Source organism: Falco rusticolus, chromosome 3, assembly GCF_015220075.1.
Source record: "Falco rusticolus isolate bFalRus1 chromosome 3, bFalRus1.pri, whole genome shotgun sequence".
In the NCBI taxonomy this organism is placed as follows: domain Eukaryota; kingdom Metazoa; phylum Chordata; class Aves; order Falconiformes; family Falconidae; genus Falco; species Falco rusticolus.
This window is the reverse complement of record NC_051189.1, coordinates 75,515,066-75,536,999: the sequence shown is the minus strand read 5'-3', so window position 1 is coordinate 75,536,999 and position 21,934 is coordinate 75,515,066. Positions and strand designations below refer to the sequence as shown.

At 36.5% G+C, this 21,934-nt stretch overlaps 1 protein-coding gene across 3 annotated transcripts in view; it reads right to left on the bottom strand.

Moving 5' to 3' along the window:
• The window catches only part of PTPN3 (protein tyrosine phosphatase non-receptor type 3), a 106,348-nt gene that overhangs the window by 69,285 nt on the left and 15,129 nt on the right, over positions 1–21,934 (bottom strand). For 2 of the 3 annotated variants that reach the window (XM_037380329.1, XM_037380330.1), the window contains exons 7-9: positions 12,438–12,558; positions 8,400–8,487; positions 2,875–2,963 (exon numbers count right to left, since the gene is read on the bottom strand). In XM_037380329.1, coding sequence (XP_037236226.1) covers positions 2,875–2,963; positions 8,400–8,487; positions 12,438–12,558 — 298 coding nt within the window. Of the gene's footprint in view, positions 1–2,874; positions 2,964–8,399; positions 8,488–12,437; positions 12,559–14,668; positions 14,774–21,934 lie in introns of those variants that run through there. The other variant, XM_037380331.1, reaches the window with a different exon arrangement.

Sequence of the window (21,934 nt, the reverse complement as noted above, 5' to 3'; positions counted from 1 at the left end):
GCCTGATATATTGCCATTGGAAGATTCAGCAAGAAAGATTCCATCAAATTTGCTATGTAAGACTGTTGAGTTGTTATTCAAATTTTAACTAGCAATTTAGAATGTATCCCTCCAGTAGTTTCTCTTGAAGTTTTCAAAGCAAAGAAACTGCATACAGTGAACAGCATTTAATACGTAACCTTAATTGCTGCTGATGTAGAGTGCTTGTACGTTTTTGCCATTAACATTTTACTTGCAAAACTAATATGGAAATTATTACAAAATAGTTGAGCATCCCCAAGAATAACTTTCCAGACCATATAAAATACTGTGTTAAATTCAGAGTTATTTTTAAATCTGTCTTGACTTGCACTGCCTCGGACTGATCAGTCAGCTCCTTACGTAGGTTGCCTTGACTGAAAATCTTCCTTTTGCAAAGGCAGTACTCTCACTGCCTCTGTTCCTGAAAACTTTTGGTCGTCTTTGACTACTACCATATCGTATAGTTGTATTGCTGTCATCCAGTAATGCTGCAGAGTGTTTTATTTAGTTTTGGAAAGAATGCTTTGATGGCATTTGCTGCCACCTTGAGTTCTACAATGTTTATGGTGAAGCTTGCTCAGCCCATAGGAAAATCTGCTTACTACAAATGTTGTTACATAAAAAGCCTAAATATCTTTTCAATTATTTGAAGGGGGAGTTGTTTTGGGTTTTTTTGTTTTGCTTTTTTTCCCCTCATTCTCAGGTATATACTATTCTGTAAGAAATCTCCTTATCTGCACACCTTCAAGCCCAACCAAGATACGTTAAACCTCCAGGCACTACAGAAATATATCCTGCTTTGAGGTTTAAAAAGAAAATGAAAGTGTCTACCACAAATACAGCACAAGCTAGTCTGCTCTGGTGACCTTCTTTGTTTGCTTGTTTGGGGTTTTCTTGGGGGGAAGTGGGGGGGGGGGGGCAGGGCAGGGAATGGGCACCGTTCCTGCATAAATGATTATTACTAACTCATTCAAGAAGACAGAAATAAAACATCAAGAAGCTATCCCCCATGTAATGAGGTTTTGCCCCTTTCAAGTTGAGAAGATATTTTTAGAGAGGGAGAAGGAAAGCTTGGAACAATTGCTTTAGTTGTCAGCTGAAAATTTTGCTACTGAAACCTCATAGAGTGGAAATTATCTGAACTAAAAGGTCTGTGGGGTTTATTCCCCTCAGTTTCTGTTTGAAAATGAGAATAGTTTTTTGGGAATGATGTTTTAGTATTTGCATTTTATTCCTCTGTGCTATCCAGGAGTTACAGTAGCACCTGAAGTTGTGGATTCCTCCTGTCTTGTGTGCTATAAAGCTCTCTTTCCCTTCTCTGAAGAATTATATAGCCCTGGATGTTAAAATGCTATCACTATGGTTTTCAGGAATAACTATAATCCATTCATACCTTAGGTCACTAAGCTGGCAGAAGATGACTTGCAGAAGACATAAAACGTGCCTCTAGCTGGCAGTTTTTAAGACCTGAGCTGTTTAAAGCTGAAAGATTGACATATTAAAGGGCAGAACTCGGCACAAAGGTAAAATATAAAAGTCTTTCATGCTTTAGTGGGCATTAGAAATGGAAAAAAAACAAGATGTCACCATGCTGTATGAGAGTATTACTGACATTTAAGATGGTTAACAGTACATCCAAGTGAGCTGAAATCAACTCGCTGCAAAGAAAGAAAGAAAACTCAGGGACTGTGCAGAACATCTTCCACTAATATTTAAATTGAAACTGATTTTATTGCTTTCCTGTAGTAAATACCTGTTAGGTTGGGTGCATAATTAAAGGATGGAATGACTCGAATATTTAAGGAATATTGGCAAGAAGGACCTTTTTATATAATTAGGGGTGAAAAGCAAGCACAACGCATTAGAATGTACTTTTCTGTCATGATTAAGAACAGTATGATGGTATACTGAAAATGTTCTCCAGAGAAACTGTTATAAATTATGAGGAAATTATGCATAACATGATAAAGCTATACTTTATCAACTATACAATATAAATTAGTACTTTTGAAAGACTAGGAAAAATTCTTCCTGATCCTATCCATTAACCTTAAGGAAATGTCCAGCCTCCATGTAATTTCTAATTCATGTTATCATTTTTAGTATGGTATAACTAATAAAGCCCATAACTACTATAAAAAATTACAGCTTAACTAATTTCTAATGTCATTCATATTAAACTTTTCATGCTCACTGTTTCTTTGTAGAGATTATTTTCTACAGCACTATCATGCAATCTAACATTTTCAGTATCCTAGAATAACGCAAAGGTCTCTCCCCTGGAGACTCCAAAACTTGTTAATGTTATACAGCCTTGTTTGACAAAATTTTTAAATTTGTAATTTAAATTTATATACTTTATTTAAAATTAAAATTAATATTTAAATAAAATTTAAATAATTTAAACTCCAGTAAACCTGAAACTCTAAACAAGTAGTTTTACATTTCTTTTCCAATTATTTTTTTCCAATTTATCTTCTTGATGAATGACAGGATAAAATGATGAGACCATTAGCTGTCTAGCTTTACTAGTAATACTGATTTTTAAAAAGACATATTATTGGGTATAACAGCAGCAAATCTCTAAGACCACAGGGTCCTCCTAATCACGTACTCACACCTCTATGTGACTTAACTTGATCAAGACTTCAACACAGCACAAGGAGTTCAGAAGTCTTAAAGAATTAAAAGCCTAGACAACAGGTTTCATTTTTATCTCAGCACAAGGAAATACCATGATACTCCATATAGAAAAAATGTATGTATTGTAGGCTTCTTTGGGATAAATGTTAAAGAAAACATAGATAAGACTGAAATGACCAGACATAATTCTTTACTAGTAAAGGAATTTACCAGGGATAGAAGCTTGTGCAGATGAGTTTTCTATATACAGCAATTCCACCGGATGCAATCCCAATCATGAGATCTAGGTTATGGAGATCCTGCAAAAGAAAAAATACTGTAAGAACACAGACACAGCTTATGTCATTCCATTTACTTATAAATTAATTTTCAATATTTCTATATTCATATTGCTATCCTGAGGCAATGTCATGCATGTCTTTCCTTTGATGTTATCTACTAGGTATTATAAGCTTTCACTCTCTAAAACACATTGTAATGTTCGCCTTACTATACTAGATATTCTTTAGGTCAGAATTTTGGGAACTGAACACAAATGTCCTGATTCTAAGCTGTTTAAAAGATTAAATAATTCCTTATTTTTTCTTGAAAAGTCTTACCAACAAAGTCTGGGCAGAAGGCAACCACAATTCTGCATATAAGAGCATGCTAGAGGAACACACATGTATGGGAATATTTGATACACTAAACTGAATCCATTATTAACCAAAAACTGTGCATCAGCATAACATGCATAACTGGAAAAATGAATCCATAAATTTACAATCCTTTACAGGTATTGAGATACTCAAAAGGAAACACATGCTTCCATATAAGCAAACACTTGAGTTAAAAGAAGATTAAAAAAATAAAAAGGGTGGGGGGACATAGACAGGCTGAATCGTTGAGTCTAAACCCAAACCGATGTTACAAGTTGCAAATCTTGCCTTCCTATTTCTCTATGATCAACACATAGATTATTACTTAAATTCCTAACAGAGCTGAACATTGAAATAATCTACATGTAAGTGCAGAACCCATTGGTTAAAACATCAGGTTTGACTCAAAAGTAGTTTCAGACTCTTTCGTAAAGGATGGCCGAAGAGAATGACTGTGTTAAAGCCGTCAGTAGCTCAGCTGCTCCTCTAGATGGCGCTCTGCGCTCAGGTAACACAAGTCTCTCTTGTCTGTCCAGCCCCAAAGTCTTTATATCGGAAAGGTACAGAAGAATAGAACTGGCAGCATGTGCTCTAACAATACTGTGAAAAGCCTACAATAAATCCTTTCAAAATAGTTGGACAGAAGCATCATACAGGCATATGAATGAATGAAGCTGAGCCTAATTTGCAATGTGATTTATAAACCGCCAGTGAAATACCACAGCAGTTCGCAGAAAATGAGCATAACCTGTTTGATGTACAGTGCGTTAACAATGAATACTAACAAGATGGGAGGAATACCAATCTTATCAGTGACAGTATAATAAAAGAAAATAGTTAGGTAGGTAGCAGCCCATATACATTCAAGGTAGACCGGAATCAGCTGAAATTATTAATAACCTTCAGCAACATGCTGCTCCGACTTTGCAAAGAACTGCTGCTAGAGATGTTGGTTGAATTTCCACTGGAAGATGCTCCTGAACTGCCAGTTCATGCCAGCATAATACAGAAATCCTGAACTGACACTCCTTTATTTTAATATTCTGGGAGAAAACTGAGGTATTTCAAGAGATGAATTGCATGTAATTTAGCTGCCCCTGCCATGATACAGCCAAGGTAAAGCAGGGCAGAAGCCTGGTTTATTAGCCCTTGGAGCTTACTCCAGGCTGCTGCTTTTAAAAAAAAAAAAAAAAAAAAAAAAAAAAAAAATCAACAGAGTGTAGAAAAAAACAGCTTTAGGAGAAAAAGGTGAAAACCTACATGATGTAGCCGGAACAAAGGATTAGCTAAACACTTGATAGGGCTTAATTAGGCTAAACTATTTCCTCCAGGATCTTTGTTAGAACAAAGTTCATTCCCCAACCCCGTCTGCCCTGGTCCAAAATACTAATCTCCCATGCCATTTGTTATAATGAATTCTCATAAATTAAACCTAAGCAATATGAAAACAAGAATTTGGACCGGTATAAAAAAAGAAGGTCTACCAAAAGAAAGATGATTTAGATGTGCACTTATTTTCTTTTCAAAATAGCTATGCTGTTAAATTGCACAACTAAGAAATAACATGCATGTATTTTTCTTTTTACCTGTTTCTTTAAAGAGACAATCATAAAAAAATTATAAAGATAAAAATGATTATGCCAGGCATCTAGCTAAATAGTGATTCACATTTGATTTCATTTACAATTACCATCTAAATTTTTGTAGATATGGAAATAACATTGATTCTACAAATTTCCTATCCTCATGTGTCTGAGAAAAAATGAAAGATGAGTTAAGACCAGACTAATTGTTGAGCAGATGAGATAGGGGTCCAGAGTCAAGTGGATATTAGGAATTCAAGAAATCTCAATATAGTTTTACGGTATTGAACTCACTTGCCCGAGTTTAACACTATTTCATTTTTCAATATTACAATTTTAGCAGTTCAGATTTATCCTCAGAGAAAAGCAGAAGTGTCTGCATGTGAAAACTGAGCTCAGATTAATTCACTAATGGAAGTTTCATGTTTAGCAAGTTGCTAAAAAGAAAGCTCACACTCTACTTCTGCAAAATACTTAACTTTGTACCGTAAAACATTAAAAAGTAAACTAGATACTCATCTGTTCTTCAAGAAACATTACCCCAAAGTATCCCACCTCTTAACCACCAGTATAGGAGCACCAGCTTCTTTAGGCTTTTATTATAAAAAGCAGGTGTCACCTGGTTCCTTTGCCATGCAAAACCGAGGAGGACTAAGAAAAGCACTGGGATGACAAAACTAAAGAGATGATTTAAGAGCAGTACTAAGTTGGGGGAGATGGCAAACATCCCTGCCAAAGCTGGGGTATAACACAGTAGCCTCTGTGAAGCAGCAGCATATTGTGGGGGGAGGTATCTAACCTTCCCAACAAACTTCAGAAACAGTCTGTTTTAAACTTCAGAAAAGTGTCATTTACAGCCAACATGGGCTACCAAATGCTGAGGAGTAATTCTTCTGCAGAACTGCTGCAGCACAGGCAAAGCACTTTACACATGGAAGACTACCAGAAGACAATATTGAGAGTGGCCACTCATATAATCCAGTGCTGTCACTTTTCTTATAGGCCTTCAGGAGCATCATCAGTGATAATGTGTTGGTTGAAAGGTTTACCTCATGGCATTCAGCCCAGATGATGACTTGTAACAGATGTTTTGGAAGTACAAAAATCCAGAGACAACCACACCTCTACTAAGCCCCCTTCTCAGCTTCTGGTGATTTACAGCTAGAGGATTTCCTGGATCAGCTTTTTGTACGTTCAATGGACTCCAGTAAACCATTCTTCCACTGAACTGCCTAACTACTCTTGATACCTATTTCACCTTGGTCACGCATTAAAATAGCAGTAATCTCCACAGTTCAGCTGCAGCCATACGGAAAAAGTTCTTTTTGCTTAAACCTGTCTCTTTCTAGGGAGACTGAAGCTCCTTAAATTTTTTACTACTAAAGCAAAAAAATAATAATAATTGTTCATTATTCACATTCTCAATGCTGTTTCACCTGCCGCAGAAGGCTTTTCCTTAAAACATGACACTTACTACTTTGTACTTTTCTTACTCCTGTACCCGCTTTGACATAAGGAAGGGAGACTAAGAACAAAACTTAACATTCAAATTATAACAAAAACAGATTTAGAAAAGGTGGCATGACATTTCTATTTTGCTTTCTATTTCATTTCTAGCAACTTCTAATTGTCTACATGTTCAGTTCAACTGCTAAAAAACCCAGACCATTTCAAGTATTTTCATCATTCAAAATAAAAATTAATTTGGATTGAAACAGCAAGACACCCTGCATCTTAGCAGCCTGGAATAGAGAAGGCTTTGATTCAGATCTGTACTTTATTTGATTCAAGATCATACAGTTTAGTGTCAGGCAGAGTAGGGGCTCATGATTAATATTCTGACAAGCCATGAGCCCCCAGGTCATTAAATATGAAACAATGCTCTGGGGAAACAACCCAATAAAACAAACAAATAAAAAAAAAAACAAAACTTTAGGTAAATATCTCCAGAAGGTATTTCTATTCAGACAGAGCAGCCCAGCACACTGCAATGAAATTTCATTTAGTTGAAAATGTCTGAACCCACTCCGAACCACCCTCACTACTTGGCACTGACATGACCCCTACTGACATTCTGCATGTCGTTCAGTGGCCTGCAACTCAGGAAGATGTCAGAAATTAAAGAACTTTCAGAAGCAGCATACCATGAATATTAAGAGAATAGCCTCATGGTGTCAGTCTTGGAACTTAAGTTGGTTTATCAAAATACTGGGCTACAACAGAAATTAAAAGGCATAATACACTGATCAAGTTAAGTGCGTATCAGGATATCTGCAGTGTGACAGTAGAGGGTTCTTCAATACAGCAGGCAGGTGACTGATGACCCAATGGACAATGAACCTAGACAAAGTCAAATTTACTAAGATACCCATTTACCATTCAAAGTTAATCACCTCATTAGAAATTGGAAAAGCTTCTACATTGTCAGAAGACGCAAGAACATAAGGATTTCATTCACACATGCTAGATTACTTAACCACAACCAATGCATGTGAACCACGATATGTAATCACTTTTAACAGCTGTCACATAACAGTTGCCTCCCGATATTCATATCAGATGGTATGAGCGTAGAAAGTTCATATTTTGATCACTTCAATTATTTCCTTTCCTTTGTACTTTTCCCCACCCTTAAAAAAAGGCCTCTACTGTTTGAGCACTGTATTTCATGAATATGAATGTAATTACAGTGGCTTTATACAGGAGTACTTTAGGAATTCTTAGAAATTTAATGCAACACTTTTTTTGCGGTACCATAAAGAAAAAAAGAAGAAAACATCACGCTGAAGGAAGAAAATGACCTTTTCTATCCCTTCCATCATTACAGAAATTGAAAATTTTTTGGTAAAATTTTCAGTGTCAGGATTATTAACAAATCTCAGAAAAACATTAGCAAAAACAGGAGTCATCTTTGTTTAGGAAATCAAACATCTGCACTACACTTCATTAACTTTTTAGTACAAGATGTATGCCAAAATAATTTGCCATACATAAAAAGCACAAATGGTGACTTGCATGCTAGGACACAATAAAAAAAGTATTTGGGGCATTTGTCTCAGACAGCTAGTATAATCAAACAAATCCCAGTAGCCATTGAAATAGTAGGACATGTTTCTTGTCAATGCACGCACGATAAAATCTCTATATTCTTAACACTGTGTTAGAAATTCAGAGAAAGTAAACTCTTAAAAAAATCTGTCAACAACAGTATAGCACTAAACAGAGCATTCTTTTTTTATGATAAGACATTCGTAAACTTTAGTAAAAATATTGCCATATTAAAACAATTTATCTTAAAAATAAATTGTTACACTTTTGATGAGATCTAGCTTATTTGACTGAAATTCCAGCACTGATTTATACAGAAGTTACTGAATAATTACTCAACTCTCATTAAAAATTACACACCATAAAGTCAACACTTAAATGCTACTACGTTTATTGCTGTTAAGATCAAGTCAAAATACATATAAATATTTTTTTTTCCAAGTGAAAAATCACAATGTAAACATACTCTACCACTGTGCAACTCCACGCCATAGAATTCAAGCGTTCGAGCTATATTTATGTAGCAGGACTCTGCTTCAGATTGCTTGAGGCCACTAAAAAAGCAGAAAAAAAAAAAAAACATGAACCCTAGTCAAAAGTTAAAGACATGACATTATATTTATTCCAAATGCAGAAAAACAGAAGAATCCCACAGCCTGGTGTCTGCCAAATAAACCTCATTAACTGGTGCTAGGAGTTCTTCACTGGTGAAGGCCCTCCTCAGCTCCTCTCAAAAATTGAGCAATCTATACACAACGTTATAATCTTAGTCATTCTGGACCAATTCTTTTTTAAAAACTCATTAGTATCTGTTTTGGTTAGAGATGAGGAAACAATTGTCCTATAAAAGCCTCCTTTATAGCAAGAAGCTGTATCTGTAAATATTCTATACTGCACAGTCTGTCAGAAGGAAATAATTCAGAAGAAAAATAAGAAGCAGAAATCTACTAAAAAAATAAGGGGGAGAAAGAAGATTAGACAAGTAACTCACCAAGGAAAAGCCATCCGAGTTACAGATTATACAAACTGTAAGTCCTAAAATACTTTTTTCTCTCACTGCTAGATGTGAAATGTGCTGCAAGACTTACAAGGATTCTATCTTCTTGTCTTCTAGAAAGCTTCTACAATTCTGACTTTTTCCCCCCCCAGAGACAAAAACCTAAAAGTCCCCACACCTGAAATAAACAGATCATATATCATGATGGAAGGGCTACACGGAGTCTACTAGGAGTTTAAAATACCAAAGAATCCAACAGTAATCCCTGCCTAGCTGGTTCTGCCATGTAGCCTACTAATTATTCATCTGAGACTAATGCAATGTGACCTATAAAGACTCCTTTAGGCATGCTAAAGGAAGTAGCATAAAATTATGTTAATCAAATACAATTTAAGTACAACCTGTAAAAAGTTCATTTAACATTGTGTGAAGAACTCCAGATACAAAGGCATTCCACATAAGGCAGTAATTCTCATTTTTGAAAGGGGTTTTACCTCAAAAGCTGGACATCTATTACTTCCAATTAATTTTCATCCTTTCAAATTCCAGGCCATGAAAATACTATGCCCTGAAACAGCCACTCTAGGAAGTATTATATCATGCTCTGCAAAACTGAAAGTCACCTTGAACAGGAAAGTCATTGCCAGCAGTGTGGCTTGAGGATGTCACAACATTGGAAAAAAGAGTAAAGGCAAAAAAAGAGCTGTTTGTCATAAACTGCTTACTCAGACCTGTATCTACAGTGACTACTGTCACCTTGATTTTGAAAAACATTAGTACACCTTATCTCTTATACTGCGTCAGAAAGGCAGAGAAAAAACATAACAAAACAACCATTTTATTATACAACAGTATGCTGAATATGTTTGCAAAAGTATTTCCTTTTTTGAATTTTGATCAAGAATTTTATTTAGAAAGGGGAGAAAAGTCCATTGCATACCAATGAGATATACCTGCAAATTTTAATTCTCAATTTCCGTATACCATCTACAGCAGAACGATCAAGCCGTGTGTCTTGAAGCACCAACAAGAAAAAGTACCTCAGCATAGATGCAGGGTTTTTTTCTTGTTGTTACACCTCCCTACTCAATTAGAGATGAAATGAAACCTTGAGGTCCCTAAGCAGGTGGCAGTTACTCAGTGAGATAAACAGGCAAGAGGAAACCAGTCTTGGTGTCCATTTCCAATTTTTATCGCCCTTAATACACGAGAGCTAACATCACCAGGAATATAAGCATCACAGGAAGCTTCAAAAGCAACCTTCTCCTCAAACTGATGGCTAGATCTAGCAAGCACTATGAAAACATTACCAGTTTGGATAATATCCACACATCCTAAGTCCTCAGGTTGCTCATGTATTAAGAAAAATAAAGAAAATAAAGAAAACCTTGTTAGAACAAACTACATACAGAAAAATCCCCCTACAGATTTAGAGATGAACACAAAAGGAAAATTTCTGAAGCTATACCAGTTCAACGACAACAGTTGCTTTCTCAACGGCTACTTACTTGTCCACTGAATAGTGGCTGGTATGAACATATTTATAGAACTACTTTCTCAGATTTCAAAAAGCAGCATGAAAACTAGCTAAAAAAACCCCAACTTGCATTAAGCTACAACATCCAGGACATAACATGGCTTCTCAAGTCTATACTGCATTTCAGCAATCCTAGCCTTTTAATTTTCCTTTGTGAAAGTTTCTCAAAGGATAGACACTAAAGAATGAAAAAGCACGGATGTGTATAGGGCTGGCATTGCAATTCTGCAATCCAAGAATGTCAGTTTAAAAGGTATAATAATTTACAGATATCCCATATGGTCTACAGCAAATATTATTTACTCCAGATCAGCAGAAATCTCATTTCAAAACAATACTGTTCTCTTCAAACTGTAAGAAGAAAAATTCTCCCTGTCTTTCCTTCTCAGAAGGCCTGCTAAGCACCAGAACTGTTCTTGTCAAGTATATTTCTGGCACGGTTCTAGTCAAAACCATGTCTCAGATCTAAATATTCACTATAAATGCCAAAGGAGGATGCAAGAAATACTGCCAGGATATACAATAATTTGCCTCTCCCTACACTCCAAAATAAATAGGTCTGAAAAGCTAAGTTTCAAAACAGATGTTAAAATTATAAGCATTTTCCCTAGTCTGGTCTACTCAAGTATTTTTATTCAGAACTTCAATTACCCCCACTTACATGAATTTAAATACAGCAGTTAAACTTCTCCGTCATCAAGACTTCACTCTACCAAAAATACTCAATGAAAGCATTATCACTGAAATGACCCTGAAAAGAAAGGAGTCTTTCCAACAGACCTGACCACACCTTTGTCTGGATCAATGGTAACTTCTAGTCTTTTCTCTGCAGGACGTAACCAGTTTTATATCTTTGGCTGTGATAGCACTGCACACATCAGTTCAACCTTACCACTTCTAGACCTTCCCTCAGCAGACTCAGAGACGATTGCTTCCTAAAGACAAGCAGATTTATTCATGTCTGTCTACAAATCTCCCTCTAATACTGAAAACTACAAATTAATTTGGAAGGAGTAGAGGCCTCAGCTGTTGCGTTCCTGAACATGGAAAGTAGTCCAGATTAGTACCTGCAGTTAGAGTTTAGTGGTTATCTGTCTTTTTCCCCACAGATGAAAAACCCACAAGCATGTCCTGGACTGCCAGGCAGCACACATGAAGTTCAGAACTACTCATTACACCCACTAGCAGTAGAGAAACATGAGGGAGAGGTGAGAGTACTGAAAGATGACAAGAAAAGTTGAGGAATATCAGGAGGAGATGAAAATGGAGATATTTCAGGGTATAAATCAAAGAAACTAGGGAAGTGGGAAACTTGCTCTGCCACAGTAAAGATACAGACAGAGAGAACACGTCCATAGAGAATCATATTTCATTTGCTTGAATACTCACAGAATTTCTTAGGTTAGCATATTTGCATTCAGCTTGCAAGTATCTGATCAACCACTAATTCTAAAGCTGCAGTCTTACAAGAGACACAGCAGTAGGGTTAGAAAGAGTAATTAGCAGTGGACTAGCTGGAATAATCTGTTGTAGCTTTTATAGTACACTCAGGAGAGTGGAGAGAAAGCACAACATTAATTGAAGTGTTTCATGGGTGAATTTTTTTCCAATAGACAGACCAAAAAAAAAAGTATAGGATTTGAAAAATGGTCAAATATCCTTAATCAAAAAAAAAAACCCTAACATCCAGTACAGCATTCTAGATGGTTGCCATTAATAATTATAAGGCTAATTGATCTACCAGTGGTTACAGCTAGAAATTTATTTAAATATTTTAACGTATTGGCATCGTACTCTGAATATGATTAGTCTAGCACCTACATGATAAAACCAAGTATTTCATTTAATAGAAGCTATATGAAATAAAACCGTGTTGTATTGAAACTACTAAGAATTTGAGTCTTCCTTTTGGCACTCTTTTTTCCTTTAAAAACCTCAAGGGGTAAAAGAGAACTGAAAGGTGATGTTACCTGTGTTGCTCATGTAGTGATTCTACTTTGATAAGAAAATCTTTGTTCTGCTCTGGTATAAAGTTGTAATTTGACAGATATCCTGAATGATGTATTGAAGCGTTATAATCTCCAAGTTGTGCTGTTAGGAAACAAGAAACACATACAGAAAGCGTTCATAGTTAGTTGATTATTACTTCAAAGGAATTCCTTCCCCTCATTAAAACATATATGGGGAAATGCAGAAATTCTGAATTACTTCCCTACAGACAAGCACTGTTGAACACAGGGACTTGTATGACATCAGTGAAGAAAGATTACTTTTTTCCAAAATACACTTACCATAGTGTCAGGTACTGAATAACTCAGTACTTACTTTAGTTACTTACATAGACCCCACTTTTGCATCACAAGCTGCAACATCAACAGACAGGCATTACATGCCATGCCAGCACAGATGTGCAGTGCTTTAACAGAGGATACCAAATTGCTTCAGTAAGAGACAGCAAATGAAATCAGTTTGGTATGTGTTATAGTCAAGTAAATATATCAGAAATCTTCAACAAGATCTGTCACTTAGAAAGCATCTAATATTCTCACTGTCTGGTAGAAATTGTACAAACTACCAACTGTGGCTCTGTCCTAACAATTGTTAATCTTGTCTCAGCTGAACATGAGTTACTTAACACATGAGAAATAATTGCTGATTTATACTTAACATTACCAAGCTGCTACCAAAATATGTTTACAGCCAAATAAACAAAAATGTTTAGCTCCTGAAAACTTTATCCTTTCTAACATGATACTAATCAGTATATATTTCTAAACAGTTACTAGACAAAAGCTAATTCTTATCCACAGTTGTCAGTATATCCAAAAAGAAATGAAAGTATAAATGACCATAAGTTTATAGCCTCAGTCTATGCAAGTTTCCTTCAAAAGCTAGGTCAGCACAAGTTTATATCCTGGGAAACATACACAAACCTTTTACTTGCTATAAAGATGCAAGCTTTGGGGCAGCAGGGAGATTGCTTCAAAGTACTTGCCTATGTGCCACAAATTTACCTCATTTCAATTAAGCAAACAATTCAAACCCTGTATTTCATGAAATCTGATGTACGTTTAAGAAAATCACTAGAACCTGTACTAATCTGCTTTTTCCCTAAGGAGCATTGAACAGTTATTATAAAGCACTGAAGTTTCCCAGAAGTTATTTGCACAACTTGTAAACTTGTGTAACTAACACAAAATAAAGCATATAGACTGAAAACAATTCCGCATAGAAAGCCCCTCAACTAAACCAAATTAAAAAGCATACTTTTAGGAACAATACTATTACTATTGTTTTCTAGAAAATGCAAAGTATGGAAGCGTGTTTTAAATGATTCAGGTTGGGGGGGGGGGGGGCAGGGGCGAGCTGTTAAAATAACTTATAGCTACAGTACCTATGGAGTATCTGTAATGCAGGAAATAAAAGTTATTTGCCACTTACATATTCAAAAAGCATGATTTCTATGGCCTAGAAAACAGAACTACTGTGATACAAAACAATTCCCAGACAAATGCAGTCCGAAGCTAATATAGTTGCACACCTAATTGTCAGCATCAAGGGAAATATGTAAATAAAAAAAGTGGAACGATAAACAGTAAGCAATTTATTTTGAATGCAGATGTAATGCAGATGTTCCTGCAACACTTAGCCTTTTCTTTTTAAAGGTAGCCCGAATTTTAAATTAGTTAGCAAAATAGCTGGCAAAAGACTAAATACTTACCATTAGAACCAAAACACATATTTGAACCCTTCTGTCAAATAACATGTCTATGAAAAAAAAAAAAACCAAAAAAGAACCAAGACAGAAGATCCAGAACTATAACAAGAAACTGAAATAATTTTTAGGAATATCTACATATTAGAAGTCCAAGTCTTTGCCAAGGCTAAGGTCAAGGCATAACAATAAAAACAAAAAAATAAAAACTTTTTGAATCAAGTAGGTATATTAATAACAGTATAAAAATAACCCCACACAATTTCACAGACAACAGTAATTAATTGAAGATTTCTTCTTTTATTAGCCATTAACATAACCCATCTTTCTCCTGAATCACAGTCTACATTTTTAAGGTTCGTTGCAGCTAGCCTGAATCACATTCTTGCCAATGGGAAGAGACCTGATTGCCAGGAGTAAGACAACGCAATTGCCCATTTCAATTCTTTTCGCATTAGGTAAAAATATTTTTTACTGTAGTTTTACCTTCTCTAAAGAGGGCAACTGCTGTTCCTTCATGCATTATGAGGCAGACTCTTCTTGCTCATCTTCCAAATATGAAGGTTGCTCTGGTCTTTTTTCCTCTTCCTCCTAGCTACCTGAGGTCATGTCAACAAGGGGAGCAGTTTAGAGTACTACTTGCTTCTCCAACTCCCCAGCCAACTGTCACAGTTGAAAAGAAATTATAAATGCTGATTAGCAGGCATCATGAAAGTCTAATGATCTTGTGCAGGACTTAATTATTCAAGTAGAAAAAAATAAGTTAGGGCATATCAAGACTCGAGTAAGAAGAAAAACCTGTGAAGTTTCCACTTCTTTACTGGATTTCTCCAGAAGACAGCAGAGGAGCAGTAAATAAAGACCTATTTCTAATCGGATTTTCTCCTGACATAGCTTCTGCTCTGATCGTATGAGCCAGCACATACTGAGTCAATAAGGACAAAGTTACGGGGGGAGGGGCGGGGGGAAGCATACGTTTACCTTTTTCCATTCTAGCCAACTATTGCTGTTTAATTCATTATAACTGGGAAAGAATATAGATAAAATGAAAGAAAACAGAACCAAGGAGGAGTAAAAAAAATAAAAAACATTTATTTGAATATCAGATTCTTGCATTTTAGAATTTTATATCTAATATGGAAGACTTTAAAGAAAAGAACATGATAGACCATTCATTTAGAAGGGCATATTCAATAAAAAGAGGATGTTTCTTTTATAAGTCTTAGTAAAAGACTTGTGCCAAGTAGCCACAGAATATTTTTTTTTTGTGCAAGAAGGCAAAGGACTAATTAAAAATAATTTAAAAAAATTACACATTTTTATAAGATTCAGATGCAGAGGAAAGGCAGACCATGAACAAGTGCATTTGTGTAGCACTAATGGGTTTCAATAGGAATTCTATAGATACGCATCTTCCATAGAAAGAGAAGCTCCAAGTACCTGATATCTTGCAGCATGGGGGGAGGCAAGGAAAAACTTTATAGGGGGGAGAACTGACACATATGGAAGCAAAGAAAGCCATTGATGCCAACAACTCTTACAGTAATTACTGATGCTTCATTTATTCAGTGCTTTCTTCCAAAAAAGGATTGGTCAATCAGCTTTGTACTATGGCAAGGCAGTGCTGATCTCATTTCTGTCTTCCACTATCCCAAAGTGAGGGTTCAAGAAAGACAGAGCCAGACTCTTCTTTGAGTTGCAAACCACAAGGATGACGGACAACAAATTTCAGCATCAGAAACACAAAATCGAACTGGAAAGGCCCTGAGCAAACTGACCTGGCTTTGAAGAAGCCCCTTCCAAGTTAGATTTGCCTGTGGTTCTTACTTACATGAAGTTATTTTTGACATCCAATTCTTCTGCTACATAACAAAGTTAATTATTTGTTTGGTTCCAGTTTTAGAAATTAGTTTTGTTGTTGTTTATGAATGCTAACAGTACCAAAATACCACTATTTCAATCTGGCCCAATTTCCACAGGCAGACCCAGAAAATATAATAGCAGAAAAGATAAGCCTCTAGCTTTTTATAACTTAAAGGTTGACAGATTTCTACTTCCCATATATATGATCTCCTTCAAGGTACAGAAGACAAGCTGGTCTCCAATTCTACAGAGTTTGCTTGTAAACAATAATAAAAAAATTTGTATACAAAGTAATAGTACCAGAACCTCTCTGCATATGGGTATTCCAAGTAACTACAGATGTCAAAGGGCAAATGTAGGAATGGCTCAGTAGCATGATGGGAAATCAGTTATCTATAATATGGAAAATTTGGTCCAAAGGAATGCCTACAAAAGCTAGTCCTTGAAAACAGGTTTAATTACAACTTTCTGAAGACCTGAGAATTGTAACAGAACAAAACCAAGTAGTTCCACGCTGAATTCATATCTTTTTGTGGGGTTGAATATTTTAGGTAACACAAAGCACAGAAGTGAACCTAGTTGCCTGTTTTAAAAAGGGAATAATTACAGAAGCAGAACAGGGTCCCAGTGGAACAGAAAATAATCAAACAATAGGACAAGTCTAGCACACAAGTTAGATAACTGATTTAACTGTTATCAAGGAGTAAAAAAATCCTCAGGTATAAAATTGCAATCCAGGATTAAAATACAGTTAGGGTGACTTTGGCCTCCAAATTAGAACAGCAATAATGACTGATCTGCTGAGATAAGAGTGAAATATAATATTAAAGGCTAATGATAAATTTATCTTCATATGAGCACTGAGGTACAAAAAGAAAAGATCCTTCCTAATCTGTACAGCTCAATCAGTTTAGACATTTCAAGCGATCACTTCTTGTCACAAATAGAGAACAGAAGAAAGATGACGCACAGTGTAGCACAAAGTAAAGCAGTTACTGTTTCTCAACAGTAACTACAAAGTATTCAGGTATAATGCTTCTGGAATCAGAAAATAATCCATTATAGCAGAATTCAGTTTCAAAGCACCACCATAAAAATGCAGACACTTAAAGAGAGACTAAAAAGGAGCACTGAAATGAGCAAAATCCATTTAGATGTAGAAATTAAAGACACCATGTTGAAAATAGTTACCAGAGACACAGTTCAGAAAGGACCAAAACCTTCCTGAGTGGATGTCGGGAGAAGGAAAGGTGTTTAAACAAGTGGAACCTGTATCCAAATAAGGATGAGAGCACAAACTTTAATCCACTCAAATAAGTAAGCAAGTATGATGTCCCTACTGGACAAGAAGAACTAGCTATCATGGGGATAAAACAAACTAGTTTTGTAAAAGGAAATAATGCTTCACCCTCAAAAGCCCTTAAAAAAAGATTCAATCTAGAGATGTCTGTAAATAGCAGCTTATGACCACCTATGACAACTGGTCACTTTGTGGTAAGACAAAATGAGAAATTCGCCTTTAACAACAACAAAGAAACGTTTGTAGAAAAAAAATGCCAACCACACACACACAATGGTGGCCTCCAAGTTATCTATTACCACTCTCAAATGAAAAAGGAGTCATTGTAACATTTATTTAAATTAATAAATAAATAATTCAGCGGCTCAAACCCTAGCCACAGTTAAACAACAACCACCACAACAAAAAAATTCACAACAAAAAAGAAGAAACAAATTAAAAAATATGTTATACTGAGTTGCTATTTCTGTACCTCAAAACCAACATGTACTTCAGAAACCATACAGTCACAATCAGAAAAAGTACTGTGAAAAGCAAAGCATAATCCAAAGTACAAACATATTAATTTTGAAAAAGTATGGAAATAAAAGATTTAAAGGAATAGCCATCAGTACTCCCAAAACATTAAGAGGTTTTGCAGAATTAATGCATCTTAAAACTACTCTGATCTTCTGTCATGTAACGTTGTCTCTCAGTATACACTCAGCACTGCTACTCATGATAATGAGTATTGTACTACATGGACCTTGACCTGCAGTAACTAGGAAGGGGAAAAGTTACGTTACACCAAAATATTTAATAGGGTCATTCACCTTAAAAATACAGAGGAACAACAGTACCAAGTCTATGAGGCTCTGTAGAAAGTCAGCTCCTTCAGCTACAGCACTGGCCAACATGCCTACCCGGGGTTCTCCACTTCCAGAGATTACAGCATTGTACCCTGTTTTGAAGTGTTGAGATTCAAAAAAATCACTTGTGGCATAGCAGACCACCACCAGACATACAACGCTTCAAGTAATGATCTCCTGAAGTGACTTCTGTATTGCCTAGCACAACTGTAAAATATAATTAAGGGAAAACAGTCCAAAACAGCTGGAGAGCTACTGTATATCAGCTACCAGGACAGTCTTAGAACAGCTAGCAAACTCAAAGGCAACAATCTAGACCACAGTGAACCATGTGGAAGAAAATGGGTGTGTATTTCAGCTAATCTCTCCAAGCAGATTCTTGTATTGGGAGTTTCATTGCCATTGCACAGGTAACGCTCTGGTACTGCTGACAACAAGTACTGTAAAACATGATAAAAAGGTACCTGTGACTGAACAGCATTGCTACAGGCTTCAGAAGAACAGGTGGGACAAACACACATCTTCAGACTACGCAACACATCTGGTAAATAATTTCAAACACTTGAAATTCAGGTCAAAGGTTTTTTTATTCATCCACTCTGATTTTGGTTTTGGGGCATGAAGACTAGAGGTGCCCTGGAGAGTAGCAGAACCTGCATGACCTCTGAGCAAATCTCTCAGCTTACATGACATCCTTCTGAGCACTTCACAAAACATAGGTGTGGAGCACATGGAGAAAAAAAAAACACCTACATGCTAGCTTTGAAGAGAGGCAGGTCTCCATAAATTAGCAAGTCTGAGGTTTCAGTGTAACCTCTGAGAAGACAGAGGAGATCAAAATGAAGGCAAGTGAGAAGAATCAGGCAAGAAGTTGATAGGCAGTTACGTGGTGCAATTTTCACTGTGGAGCTGCTGTTGGATGTTCCTCTGAATCTTACAGCCCACCTCCTCTGGGATTCTCAGCCTTCCGGCATTCCTGAAATTCTAACAAACTCACTTATGCCTAGTTTCTGAGGGACCTGCACACTAAGCTCAGCTTTCCTCAAATCCTCACCCTCACCACCCTTCCTTTTCTTAGAAGGGGTTAAAGGTCATTTGAATCCCAAGTAACCAGTCAACCCCTTCCTGAACAAACTCCCAATGACAGACAGCAGCGGGCTAGAGAAACCTCCCGAGCTGAGCGGGGAACAATATCACAGGAGACAGAGGAGATATGAGAGAGACCCCAGTCATAATGAATCACTGAGCTGCTGATGCTCAGGAAGAAGAACGCTTAGAAGTATTCATAACATCTTTTGTTGCTTTGGTGCTGTGCTTTAGGTTCAAGTCAAACCTAGCAAAGGATTTACGCACATAAGAGCATATTTCCACCAAACCCATGGGGCTCCTCACATACCAACAGTTAGTAATTTAAATACTGTTCTGGAAATGAAAGATTACTACATGAAGTGACAGAAAACAAGCGTTGCTAGATTAAGCTTTGTGACATTTTAAAAAAGAAAAAGCAGTACACATACTGCCTGGGTCCTTTATTTAATTTTATAGAGAATAAAACATTCCCCTTTTTACACTAGTAAAAATCCAAGATGAACGATTTATTATTAGATTGGTTTTTGAGTACAAGAGTATCCTTCAGACTTAACTATTTTGGATTTATTTGAAATGCACCTTAAGTTCTCATTAAAAAGAATTTTCAAAATCCAGGGATCATTTCTATCACAAACCACATTTACTGATAATAAACTAACAACTCATTCCTCAAGTGTCTGAGCTGTATTAGTCATCAAGTTTAGTCACATGCTATTTAGACACAGTATTCACACCCACTTGTATTCCCCTGTAACTTGGCTCCAGGAGACACACAGGGTGTGCCACAGCGGTGCAGAGTAACGTCAGCACTTTATTTCAGCACCGCGGTGCTGAACCCAAACGCCTGTGCAAAGGGCCATACAGAGAAGCAGCACTCCAGCAGCGCAACAGACACCACCACCACCTGTCCCTTTGCAAAACTCAGACCTGGGAAGGTTAATCATACAACTGCCACACGTGAAAAACAGTTCAAAAGAAAGAGCAGTAATACCAAACATCAGACCATGCGCAATGAAAGACACCTGCCTCAACCCTCCTGCCAGTGACAACTGCTCCACCTTTTAAACAAATAACCATAAGGGTGTCAGGCAATGATTATTACCCATTCTGCATACAAGGGAAGTTACAGGAGGAGGAGGGAGCAGCCTGAAAACCACCAAGAACCGGCAGCAATAAGAAACAGCTCAGGTAGAACCGATCCATGGTAACTTCAGACAACGGCTTTTTAATAATCAGACCCCTCATATCCAAGAACTTCAACTCTCTTTAATAAGTATGACTAGAATTTAAAACAATTCCAGTTGACAAGAATCCTAGCAAACGTGGGCAGATAAGGAGACCTACAGTCAGATTCCAGAAGGTCTTTCTAGGCCATCATCTTCAGGTAAATGGGAACAACCTGGTAGGCAAAACAAACCTCTTTTTTCTTTAAGGGAACACATCTTTCTTTTAAATGTTTCATTCTTTGCCAACGCAAAGAATAAACGTAGGTATCATACCAACAGCAACAGAAAGGCCATCAGCTAGCAAAAATGAAAGGTTGTGTTTTTTTAAAAGTTAAAAAAACTCTGGTAATAATAGCACTATCATGAGTTAGGAAAACCAAGCAAATAGCTGCATAGGAAATTCTAGAATCCACTAGGAAGGAGAAAGATTAAAACACACTAGCACCCTTCCACAATCTTCACTGAGCTTCTGTTGTTCCCCTTCGTAGCACAAATAACTGCATTAGTAGGTATCCAAAGCACTAAAACCAGAACGGTCGTAACACTGAATGGGAAACAGGAATTACTTTGGGATTTGGGGTACACTACCTGTGGCGTAATTAATTTTAAAAATCACATTAACCTTGACTTTGTGATAAAATATTTGCATTCTTCAGTGTACCTTTACATTTTTGTGCTTTAGCACAATTGGGTCAGCAGCATTGCATTTAGCAGTCCTAAAGGTTCAGAGTATTTCAGCTTTCAAGTGCCCTACTGTGCCCGAGGGATACAGAGGCAAAACCACATTTCTTTTGGCAGCAAAACTGGGACTCCTGCCTACTCTGGAAAACTTGCTCTGGTTTCAACTGTTCTTACTAAGCTTGAATGTGGTTAAAGTTCCATTTAATTAAAGTGTGCAACATGTGATATACTTAAACATAAAAATGAATGTTTCATAGCCACTTGGGATTTTCAGATACCAACAGTTTATCACTTTCTCCTTTTAAAACCGTTTTTTAATTGCTTAGCTTGGTCCTTATTTCAAGCAAAAATTACCAGTCATATCTGCAGACCTTGCTAGTCTTTCCATAAAGAAACAGGATAAATATACATCAGCCAAATAACTACACAACTATTCTAGTATGCTTACCCTGGCAACAATTTCTACAAATACACAAACTCCACTAAACCCTCAACCTGTTTTTTTTTTTCTTTGTTTACTGAGAAAGGTCTTCCTCCAGCTGCTTTTCCACTATCTGTTTAGGATACCTGTAAGGCATAGGATCAGGCTCCATTATGGTTTTCAGACTCCATTTTGGCTTACCTACAGAAGATATTTTTCTAATATCACTCTTACAATTACTTTTTGCCAGTTGCAAGCAGAAGAGAATATGTTTTTGTACATAGAGTCACCTTAATTGTATTGCAAAGTGCCAGACAGTTTTAC